Genomic DNA, 12,500 nt, shown 5'->3' on the forward strand with positions numbered 1-12,500 from the left:
TGACCAGCCTCACATGACCAGCGTCACATGACCAGCCTCACATGACCAGCGTCAAATGACCAGCCTCACATGACCAGCCTCACATGACCAGCCTCACATGACCAGCGTCACATGACCAGCCTCACATGACCAGCGTCACATGACCAGCGTCACATGACCAGCGTCACATGACCAGCGTCACATGACCAGCCTCACATGACCAGCGTCACATGACCAGCCTCACATGACCAGCGTCACATGACCAGCCTCACATGACCAGCGTCACATGACCAGCCTCACATGACCAGCCTCACATGGCCAGCGTCACATGACCAGCCTCACATGACCAGCCTCACATGACCAGCCTCACATGGCCAGCGTCACATGGCCAGCGTCACATGACCAGCCTCACATGGCCAGCGTCACATGACCAGCGTCACATGACCAGCCTCACATGACCAGCCTCACATGACCAGCGTCACATGACCAGCCTCACATGACCAGCCTCACATGACCAGCGTCACATGGCCAGCCTCACATGGACAGCGTCACATGACCAGCGTCACATGACCAGCCTCACATGACCAGCCTCACATGACCAGCGTCACATGACCAGCCTCACATGACCAGCCTCACATGGCCAGCGTCACATGACCAGCCTCACATGACCAGCGTCACATGACCAGCCTCACATGACCAGCCTCACATGACCAGCGTCACATGACCAGCCTCACATGACCAGCCTCACATGACCAGCGTCACATGACCAGCGTCACATGACCAGCCTCACATGACCAGCCTCACATGACCAGCGTCACATGACCAGCCTCACATGACCAGCGTCACATGACCAGCGTCACATGACCAGCCTCACATGACCAGCGTCACATGACCAGCCTCACATGACCAGCGTCACATGACCAGCCTCACATGACCAGCGTCACATGACCAGCCTCACATGACCAGCCTCACATGGCCAGCGTCACATGACCAGCCTCACATGACCAGCCTCACATGACCAGCCTCACATGGCCAGCGTCACATGGCCAGCGTCACATGACCAGCCTCACATGGCCAGCGTCACATGACCAGCGTCACATGACCAGCCTCACATGACCAGCCTCACATGACCAGCGTCACATGACCAGCCTCACATGACCAGCCTCACATGACCAGCGTCACATGGCCAGCCTCACATGGACAGCGTCACATGACCAGCGTCACATGACCAGCCTCACATGACCAGCCTCACATGACCAGCGTCACATGACCAGCCTCACATGACCAGCCTCACATGGCCAGCGTCACATGACCAGCCTCACATGACCAGCGTCACATGACCAGCCTCACATGACCAGCCTCACATGACCAGCGTCACATGACCAGCCTCACATGACCAGCGTCACATGACCAGCCTCACATGACCAGCCTCACATGACCAGCCTCACATGACCAGCGTCACATGACCAGCGTCATATGGCCAGCGTCACATGACCAGCCTCACATGACCAGCCTCACATGACCAGCGTCACATGGCCAGCGTCACATGACCAGCCTCACATGACCAGCCCCACATGACCAGCCTCACATGACCAGCCTCACATGACCAGCGTCACATGACCAGCCTCACATGACCAGCCTCACATGACCAGCCTCACATGACCAGCCTCACATGACCAGCGTCACATGCCCAGCCTCACATGACCAGCGTCACATGACCAGCCTCACATGACCAGCGTCACATGACCAGCCTCACATGACCAGTGTCACATGACGACTAGCGTGAGATCACTGACTTCGCTCAACATAAAGCACTCTATCAGTGTGTTAGACCACACGTGTTGATGTGTGAGCTGATGATGTGAAAGGGATTGTGTGTGTGTGTGATTGACAGGATCCGTTGTGTGCGGTTGAGAATGAATGAGAAGCATTTCACAGCGGCTCAATATAATCTATTCTCATCAGACTGATTAATGGAGAACTACAGGAGTGTGTGTGTGTGTGTTCTGCAGGAGTGTGTGTGTGTTCTGCAGGAGTGTGTGTGTGTGTGTGTGCTCTGCAGGAGTGTGTGTGTTTGTGTGTGTGTGTGTGTTTTGCAGGAGTGTGTGTGTGTGTGTTCTACAGGAGTGTGTGTTCAGCAGGAGTGTGTGTGTTTGTGTGTGTGTGTGTGTTCTACAGGAGTGTGTGTGTGTGTGTGTTCTGCAGGAGTGTGTGTGTTATGCAGGAGTGTGTGTGTGTTCTACAGGAGTGTGTTCAGCAGGAGTGTGTGTATGTGTGTGTGTGTTCTACAGGAGTGTGTGTTATGCAGGAGTGTGTGTGTGTTCTACAGGAGTGTGTTCAGCAGGAGTGTGTGTATGTGTGTGTGTTCTGCAGGAGTGTGAGTGTTCTACAGGAGTGTGTGTGTTATGCAGGAGTGTGTGTGTGTTCTACAGGAGTGTGTGTGTTATGCAGGAGTGTGTGTGTGTTCTACAGGAGTGTGTTCAGCAGGAGTGAGAGAGAGAGAGAGAGAGAGAGAGAGAGAGAGAGAGAGAGAGAGAGAGAGAGAGAGAGAGAGAGAGAGAGAGAGAGAGAGAGAGAGAGAGAGACACTGCAGGAGCAGAAGGCACGTCTTCATATTTCCCTGCTGGGAGACGCAGCCGTTACACACACACACACACACACACACACACGTCTCATTGGTTTGAGCGATTGCGCTGCCCGTCAAACCAGCAAACAATGGCATTGTGATAGTAGCAGAGGAAGGCCGAGGCTCCTGTGGGACGGCGGATGAGTGTGTGCAGACGGACGCCACTAAAGCGGATTCACAGGAGCTGAGGCTGAACGTGAGAGCGGATCCTGATTCAGTTAAAGGGAGAGTTCATCCACAAACACAATGAGCATGCAAACGATGATCATAGATGAACACATACATGAACATATGCAAAAAAATAATCATGTTCTTCCTCAGTGATTCTGTCTTTCCAGCACAAACATCTAATATTCTTAAAGGGACAGTTCACCCAAAAATGAACATGACCCCATTATTTACTCTCCCTCAACTCATCCTCGGTGTTTGTGACATTCTTCTCACTTTTATGATGGACAGATGCACTTTTATGATGGATGGATGAACTTTTATGATGGATAGATGCACTTTTATGATGGACAGATGCAGTTTTATGATGGACAGATGCACTTTTATGATGGATAGATGCACTTTTATGATGGATAGATGCACTTTTATGATGGACAGATGCACTTTTATGATGGACAGATGCACTTTTATGATGGACGGATGCACTTTTTTGATGGATAGATGCACTTTTATGATGGACAGATGCACTTTTATGATGGACGGATGCACTTTTTTGATGGATAGATGCACTTTTATGATGGATAGATGCACTTTTATGATGGATAGATGCACTTTTATGATGGATAGATGCACTTTTATGATGGATAGATGCACTTTTATGATGGACAGATGCACTTTTATGATGGACAGATGCACTTTTATGATGGATAGATGCACTTTTATGATGGATAGATGCACTTTTATGATGGACAGATGCACTTTTATGATGGACAGATGCACTTTTATGATGGACGGATGCACTTTTTTGATGGATAGATGCACTTTTATGATGGATAGATGCACTTTTATGATGGACAGATGCACATTTATGATGGACAGATGCACTTTTATGATGGACAGATGCACTTTTATGATGGATGGATAGATGCACTTTTATGATGGATAGATGCACTTTTATGATGGATGGATGAACTTTTATGATGGACAGATGCACTTTTATGATGGATGGATGAACTTTTATGATGGATAGATGCGCTTTTATGATGGATAGATGCACTTTTATGATGGATAGATGGACTTTTATGATGGACAGATGCACTTTTATGATGGACAGATGCACTTTTATGATGGACGGATGCACTTTTTTGATGGATAGATGCACTTTTATGATGGATAGATGCACTTTTATGATGGACAGATGCACATTTATGATGGACAGATGCACTTTTATGATGGATAGATGCACTTTTATGATGGATAGATGCACTTTTATGATGGACAGATGCACTTTTATGATGGATAGATGCACTTTTATGATGGATGGATAGATGCACTTTTATGATGGATAGATGCACTTTTATGATGGATGGATGAACTTTTATGATGGACAGATGCACTTTTATGATGGATGGATGAACTTTTATGATGGATAGATGCGCTTTTATGATGGATAGATGCACTTTTATGATGGATAGATGCACTTTTATGATGGACAGATGCACTTTTATGATGGATAGATGCGCTTTTATGATGGATAGATGCACTTTTATGATGGATAGATGCGCTTTTATGATGGATAGATGCACTTTTATGATGGATAGATGCACTTTTATGATGGACAGATGCACTTTTATGATGGATGGATGCACTTTTATGATGGATGGATGCACTTTTATGATGGATAGATGCACTTATATGATGGACAGATGCACTTTTATGATGGACAGATGCACTTTTATGATGGACGGATGCACTTTTATGATGGACAGATGCACTTTTATGATGGATAGATGCACTTTTATGATGGACGGATGCACTTTTTTGATGGATAGATGCACTTTTATGATGGACAGATGCACTTTTATGATGGACAGATGCACTTTTATGATGGATGGATGTACTTTTTTGGGCTGCCATTATAAAGCGTGTAAGAGTCAGGACATTTATTAATATATTAACTCTGATTGTGTTCGTGTGAGAGATGAGTGTCACACACTCAGAGGATGAGTTGAGGGAGAGTAAATCATAAGCTGATGTTGTGTTTGGTTAATGATATTGCATTGGACAAACATTTACTGACTTTACTCACACAGAGTCTAACAACTTGCCAACATTTGACACTCTGTGTTGTTTTCCACAGCTGTGATGTGAACAGGAGAAGCACAAGAACACACTCCAGTAAATAAAGGAGTGCCTCTATAATTTTGAGAACACTTTATATTGTTTAGGTGGAGTTTTTAAACAAGCCCTGAACTCAATATTGATTGTATTCTCTTTTTGTTTTGTTTTTGTATTCATCTTTAAACTGCAGAATAAACAGAAGGAGGTGTAGAGGGCGAGCGAGTGAAGGCCCGTTCACACGAGGACGAATAACTATAACAGTTCAGAACATCAGTCGAAATATTATAATCATACAGAGGAACGACATGTGTGAATCATGCTGATGATAAAAACCCTGACAGCCAATCAGAATCTGTCCTGCTTTAAAGAGACAGTGGATGAAACTGAAGTTACTGCCCTCGTGTGAACGGCCTTCAGTGTGTGTGAAGAGAGTGTGTGAAGAGTGTGTGTGAAGAGTGTGTGTGTTCTTTACCTTCTCCAGATCAGCAGCCCAACGCCAAGAGTGAGTAACATGATGAGAGCGGCCAGAGACACCACCACGATGATCACCACTGGAGACGGCTCACTGGAGGCCAGAGCCACTGCACACACACACACACACACACACACACACACACACACACACACACACACACACACACACACACACACACACACACACACACACACACACACACACACACACACACACAGGAGATCGGGTTAGTATTCCTGATGCTCAGTCATTATCAGCTCTAAAGGCACTGGAGCTTGACAACAAGATTGATCTGTGAAGTTCTTCCCTATTTATTTTGATAGGAACCTAATGGAAATACATTTCTGTGAGTTAAAAAGTTTCGACTTTCCTCTGAATGTTCCCACTCATCTGGACACACACACACACACACACACACACACACACACACACACACAGATACTAACACAATATATAGTAAAGATCTGGACTGAGACTGGCCATCTAAAGGACGCTCTCCGTCCCCAAAGCTCCTTCAATATGAACATGTCCTCTTACATACATGACACACGCGTGTGCACTTTAGAGCCAGGGCTTCACAGGAAAGGCTAATGTTTGTGAGAGACACACACTCACACACACACACACACACACACACACAGAGACACACACTCACACTCTCCCAGCGTCTGAAGCTCCAGCGGCGAGCTGAACACCCCATAGTCCAGCGGAGGAGGAGAAGCGGCCGGCCCAGAGGAAGAGGAGGAGGAAGAGGAGGAGGGAGACAGAGAGGAAGAGGAGGAGGAGGAGGAGGAGGAGAGAGGAGAGGAGGACAGGGAAGACAGCGCTGGGCTGGAGCAGGTGCGGATGAGGAACACGTATGTGGTTCCCGGCTTCAGGTTGTGGACACTGATTCTGGTGGCGGCCGTCTTCACTGTGGAGTAGCTCTGATCCTTCTGGTCCTGACAAAACATGGGAAATCACACACACACACACACACACACACACACACACACACACACAGACACAGAGAGAGACAGATTTGGGGAAAGTTACTTTGAAAAGTAATGCATTACAATATTGCGTTACTCCCTTAAAAAGTAACTAATTGAGTTACTTAGTTACTTTTTAAGAAAAGTAATGCGTTACGTTACTTTTGCGTTTCTCACCTGGGCTGGGCTTGTTTTTGTTTTTGTTTATAACAAAAAAAATCATATTTTTGTGCAACGGTAAAGATCTCTTCATACCAAAATGTAAATAATAAGCCCCAGGCTGAGGTAAAAATGCAGATTCCCTCATGAACACTAGAGGGCGCAGCTCTGGATAATGGAGGATAGATGCAAGAGAAAAAAGTTTTACCAATAAAAACAAAAAATCTAGTAATTTTCATCATCAAAGGTCAGCAGCAAGACATTGGTCAATTAAATATAGAGGTAGATTATGCATAAAAATAGTTGTTTTATTTAACATTTAATTATTGGAGGTTTTGCATTTGACTGATTTTCTTCATTTTGAGGAGGACAGAATCTTTATTGTGCAAGTGAGATAAATAAATGCTCACATTTAGTCTGGAACTACAATAACCATCATGTTCACACACACATACACACACACTCACACACACACACCTCTGCACTAACTCTCAACATGAGGACAGGAGAGCTGTCAGTCAAACTAATGTGAAAAAGTAACTTGTAAATTTGAAAAGTAATGCGTTACTTTACTAGTTACTTGGAAAAAGTAATATTATTACGTAACACAAGTTCCCTTTCGAGAGGTCTCTCATATTGCGTATGGGAAAACTCCTTTTCTCGAGAATATGAAGCAAAAACTTTATTCTATAAAGTGTCTATGTAAAACGCAGTGCCGCTGCACAGCCGATAGACCAGCGCGAGCAGGCTGTGCAGTGGGAACTGCATGAACCTATGGCGAGGCGGCTGAGAGAGCGAACCAATAGGGGTCGCTAGAATTCCCGCCGAACAAGGTCTCTAGAATTAGCATATCTAAGGCTATAAAAGACTGTGTTTTGCTATAGGGAATCAGATTTAATCTCCTTCAGAGATACCTCGTTGACCTTCGGAAGTGAACGTTGATTCAAATGCCCCTCACCTGCAGTGGCCTGTTCCGTCTCTTTCGGTGGACCAGTAGGTGAAGAAGAAGAGGGGGAGGACAGCCTTTCACTGGCTGCATCTGGCAGCGAGTGGTCAGACTCTGTCTCGGAGCCCGTTTCGAAGCAGACTGCCACTAACGCTAAAGCCAGCTTTGACACGGAGATGGTCCTGGTGCTCACTAAGGCCGTGGAGGACCTCGGGCTCGAGTGGTCCCACCCAACTGAAGCACCACGGAGTGGTATCTTCAAAGTCGTCGCCTTTCCTCTCCTCAAAAGCCCGCCCCCTTCTTCCCGGAGGTTCACGACGAGATGACGAAGGCTTGGAAAGCCCCCTACTCGTCGCGTGCTAAGTCCTCGTTTTCCCCAGCGCTCTCCTCTGTTGACGGCGCTAAGGAAAAAGGATACGAGGGTTTTCCTCCCCTCAAAGAAGCGGTCGCTGCGCACCTCTGTCCGCCCTCCTCCAGAGGATGGCAGACCAGGGCTCAACACCCCTCAAAACCATGTCGCTCCACCTCAGCTTTCGCCAGTCGAGCATACGCCTCCGCTGGCCAAGCTGCTTCGGCGCTCCAAACCATGGCTGTCCTTCAAGTGTATCAGGCCAAACTTCTCCGCTCTCTGGACGAGTCTGTTCCTGATTTTGAGATCTTGAGGGACCTGCGCAGTGCACTGATTTAGCCCTGCGCGCAACCAAATCTAACGCGCAGGCTATCGGGAGGACTATGGCCAACCTGACCGCTCTGGAGCGCCACTTGTGGCTGAACCTTACCGGCATGAAGGATGTGGACAAAGCCTCCTTTCTGGATACTCCCATTACCTCCTCCGGTTTGTTCGGTCCGGCGGTCGTTGGCTTCACCGAGCGTTTCACTGAGGCTCAGAAAGCGCCGCAAGCCATGAAGCACTTTCTGCCCAAACGCTCCAGCTCTTCCTCTGGCCGTCACAAAGCGCCGCCCCCTCAACCCCCTAAGACGCCGCCGCCGTCCTCTCGGCCACGCTCGGGATCCAGGAATCGGCAATGCTCACGCTCTGCAAGCCGCGGCAGGCAGCCCGGGTCCCGGGGACCTCGACCCAAAGCTGCGTCAAGACCCGAGCCACCGAAGCCGTCCTAGCCGTAAGAGGGAAAATAAGGTGGCCAGGTCCCGCTTCGGCTGGACCCCCACCACACTCTCTGTCTCACAGTTCCCTGCAAACAGGTGACTGCCGACTCAGTTCTCGCAGCCAACGAGCCCATTATCAAAAGCGCTCGCCTGCACACAAACACCGTTCTCACGGCGACCCAAATAAATCTCAAAAAGAGCTTTTTTAATGTAGACAATGTGCCCACTTTACAGTATGCACCCCTACACTCAAGCACCCCCCACACAGCTCACACGCTGTCCTGTGCCAAAAAAGTAATGCGCGCGCCCACTACACAGTGCACGCCGCCAAACATAAACACTATCTCCACAGTGTTGCAAGCACAAAACAAACGGGTTACCGGGTCCCTATCACTAAGCTACCCGCCCCCGATTCAAATTCAACCCCTGGCTTCACGGGCCCAGGCCTGGCAGGCCATCCCCGGTATATCAGATTGGGTGTTGAATATAATAAAACGAGGTTACTTGCTACAGTTCGCTCGCAGACCCCCGCGCTTTCGCGCCGTGGTCGAGACCTCAGTGAAAAGCAGCGTGAGTCACGTGCTCCGCGCCGAGGTATCGAAACTGTTAGAGAAGGGAGCGGTGGAAACCGTGCACCCGACACAAAGCGAGTCAGGCTTTTACAGTCGTTACTTTCTCGTTCCAAAAAAGGATGGCGGCCTCCGGCCCATCCTAGACCTCAGACATCTGAACAAAGTGCTTATGACGCGCTCGTTCAAGATGCGGACAGTGAACAAATCCTTGCGCACATTCGCCCGGGGGATTGGTTTTTCACGGTCGACCTGAAAGATGCATACTTTCACATTCAGATAGCACCCCGTCACAGGCCATTCTTGAGATTTGCCTTCGAGGGTCAGGCTTATCAAACACAGTCCTGCCATTCGGTTTATCCCTGGCACCCCGCACTTTTACGAAGTAAAACATAGCCCCGCTGAGGCTGAAAGGCATGCGGATACTCAACTACCTCGACGATTGGCTCGTGATAGCCCAATCAGAGGCACAGTTCATGATACACAAGTCCTGGCTCCTCAACCATCTAGAATGTTTGGGCCTCAGGATCAATATCGCCAAGAGTTCAATGTCTCCCATCCAGAATATATCTTTTCTGGGTACAGTCATAGACTCAATACAGATGAGGGCGCGGCTTACGTCACAGCGCGCCCTCTCTATTCAGAACATGGCGAAGTCATTCAAAGCTGGCGCTTGCGTTCCTCTCAAACGTTTTCAGAGGATGCTAGGTCTTACGGCCTCGGCATCAGCAGTACTTAAACTGGGTCTATTACACATGCGCCCCCTCCAACGCTGGCTAAACTCCCGCATTCCGGCTCACGCATGGCGATCAGGCCAGTTTCGCATCAAAGTGAACCACAGCTGTCTCAAAGCTCTGGCTCCTTGGAAGGCGACCACCTGGTATCAAACAGGTGTTATGATGGGTACAGTTACGAAACGGAAAGTGGTCTCGACAGACGCGTCCAACCTAGGTTGGGGCGCCCTACACGAGGGCAAGCCAGTCTCTGGCCAGTGGGCGATTACAGAGAAAAGGCTACACATAAACTGTCTAGAGATGAAAGCGGTCATCCTATCGCTGAAAGCTTTCCTTCCGTACATACAGGGTCACCATGTCTTGGTCCGAACGGACAACATGTCAGTGGTATCCTATATAAATCGCCAGGGCGGGCTGAAATCACACTCCCTACATTCCATGGCGAATCACCTCCTTTTATGGGCAGAGCACTTCCTGAGCTCCCTGAGGGTGGCTCACGTGCCAGGTATCCTGAATCAGGGTCCGGATATGTTATCCAGAGGCAGTATTCCCCCCAGGGAGTGGTCTCTTCACCCGCAAACGATTCAGTTGATATGGAGCACCTTCGGCGAAGCGAAAGTAGACTTTTTTGCCTCAGAAGACAATGCTCACTGCCCAATATTTTTCTCCAAACGCAGAGATGCGCTGGCCCATGTCTGGCCCAGTCTCCCTCTTTATGCTTTTCCTCCGATCGCGATGTTGCCACAGGCCATCAAAAAGATCAGGGAAACCAATTCCACAGTGCTCTTAATAGCCCCGTTGTGGAAGAATCAAATATGGGTCTCCGAACTGACTCTCATGTCAGACACAGTCCCATGGCCGATTCCGCTGAGGAAAGACATCCTCACGCAGGCGAGGGGGAAAATTTGGCATCCCCACCCCGAACTGTGGGCTCTCCACGTTTGGCCCATCAACCAATACCCATGAACCTTTCTGAAAGAGTTCTAAATACTATTTCTGAAGCTAGAGCACCCACAACCACGCGGCTCTATGCACTGAAATGGTCGGTATTCTCTAACTGGTGTACAGCACGAAACCTTGACGCACGCTCGTGCGAGGTGGCAGAAGTGCTCGCCTTCCTTCAAGAGCTAATGGACGCGGGTCATTCCCCCTCCACGCTCAAAATGTACGTTGCCGCCATAGCAGCTTATCACGCTCAGGTTGTGGGACAATCACTGGGGAAAAGCGAACTTATTGTACGGTTTCTTAAAGGGGCCAGAAGGCTGAACCCGCCTCGCCCCCCCTCAGTCCCTATATGGGAACTTGCCACAGTGTTGGAAGCAATGAAGGGCTCTACCTTTGAACCGTCTGTGAGCCTAAAGCACCTCTCACTGAAAACCGCTTTTCTGCTGGCACTGGCCTCAGTCAAGCGAGTGGGCGATTTACACGCACTCTCCACGAGTGCTTCCTGTCTTGAGTTTGGGCCTAACGACTCCAGGGTCGTCCTCAAACCTAGACATGGTTATGTTCCTAAAGTGCTTTCTACTCCCTTTAGTACTCCCTTTAGGGCACAGGTCATTTCTCTTTTGGCCCTGCCCGCGTCGCAAGACGAAAAGGACGCGAATTTGCTCTGCCCAGTTAGAGCGCTGAGACTGTATATAGAGCGCTCCGCCCCTTTCAGGCAATAGGAACAGCTCTTTGTGTGCTTCGGTGGCCGCACTAAAGGCTATGCCGTCACGAAGCAGAGACTGTCACACTGGATAGTGGACGCCATCTCTATGGCTTATAAGTCTAAAGATCTAACTTGCCCTATAGGCATTAAAGCCCATTCTACCAGAGGCATGGCCTCGTCATGGGCATGGACACGTGGCATACCGCTGGAAGGTATCTGTGCGGCGGCAGGCTGGGCCTCTCCGTCCACTTTTATCAGATTTTATAAACTGGAAGTCCCCGCTTTACAAGCTGGGATTATCTCCATTTAATAGGTATTGCCTATCGTTATTAAAGGGTTAGTTCTCCCAAAAATGAAAATTCTGTCATTAATTTCTCACCCTCATGTCGTTCGACACCCGTAAGACCTCCGTTCATATTCGGAACACAAATGAAGATATTTTAGTGTAAAGCTGATGCTGAGAAAGGCTTCAGATAGGCCTCCATTGGCATTCAGTACATTTACACTCACAAGACCCATAAAAGGCACTAAAAACGTTGTTACAAAGTCTATCTCACCACAGTGACTCTACAATAATTTTACGATGCGACGACAATACTTTTTGTGCGCAAAAAAAAATCAAAATAACCCCTTTATCCAGCTTGTTATTGTCTTCTGTGTGTGCCTCCACGACGCATGCGCGAGAATATGACGTAGATCCGGCGTTCGGGAATCCATGAAATGCCACTTTAGCCCCATTTTGAGAACTACACCGAGACCTAAAGCACGATCAGTGTAGAATTCAACAGCTTAGATACGCGCGTCTTCCTCTGCTCGTGAACAAATCTCTTCTGGCTCATGTGTCCGAACGCCGGATCTGCTCATATTCTCACGCATGCGTCGTGGAGGCACACACGGAAGACAAGAACAAGCTGGATAAAGGTGTTATTTTGATTTTTTTTTGCGCACAAAAACTATTGTTGTCGCATCGTAAAGTTTTTGTAGAGTCACTGTG

The 12,500-nt window shown here is 48.5% G+C and overlaps 1 protein-coding gene across 1 annotated transcript in view; it reads right to left on the reverse strand.

The window, feature by feature from the left end:
- The window catches only part of epha10 (EPH receptor A10), a gene marked incomplete at both ends in the record, with an annotated part of 230,214 nt that overhangs the window by 39,216 nt on the left and 178,498 nt on the right, over positions 1 to 12,500 (reverse strand). The window contains 2 exons of the mRNA XM_079829729.1: positions 5,367 to 5,475; positions 6,025 to 6,310. Of these exons, the coding sequence (XP_079685855.1) occupies positions 5,367 to 5,475; positions 6,025 to 6,310 (395 nt within the window). The remainder of the gene's footprint in view (positions 1 to 5,366; positions 5,476 to 6,024; positions 6,311 to 12,500) is intronic.

Source organism: Gobio gobio (genome assembly GCF_949357685.1).
Source record: "Gobio gobio genome assembly, chromosome: 11".
In the NCBI taxonomy this organism is placed as follows: Eukaryota; Metazoa; Chordata; class Actinopteri; order Cypriniformes; family Gobionidae; genus Gobio; species Gobio gobio.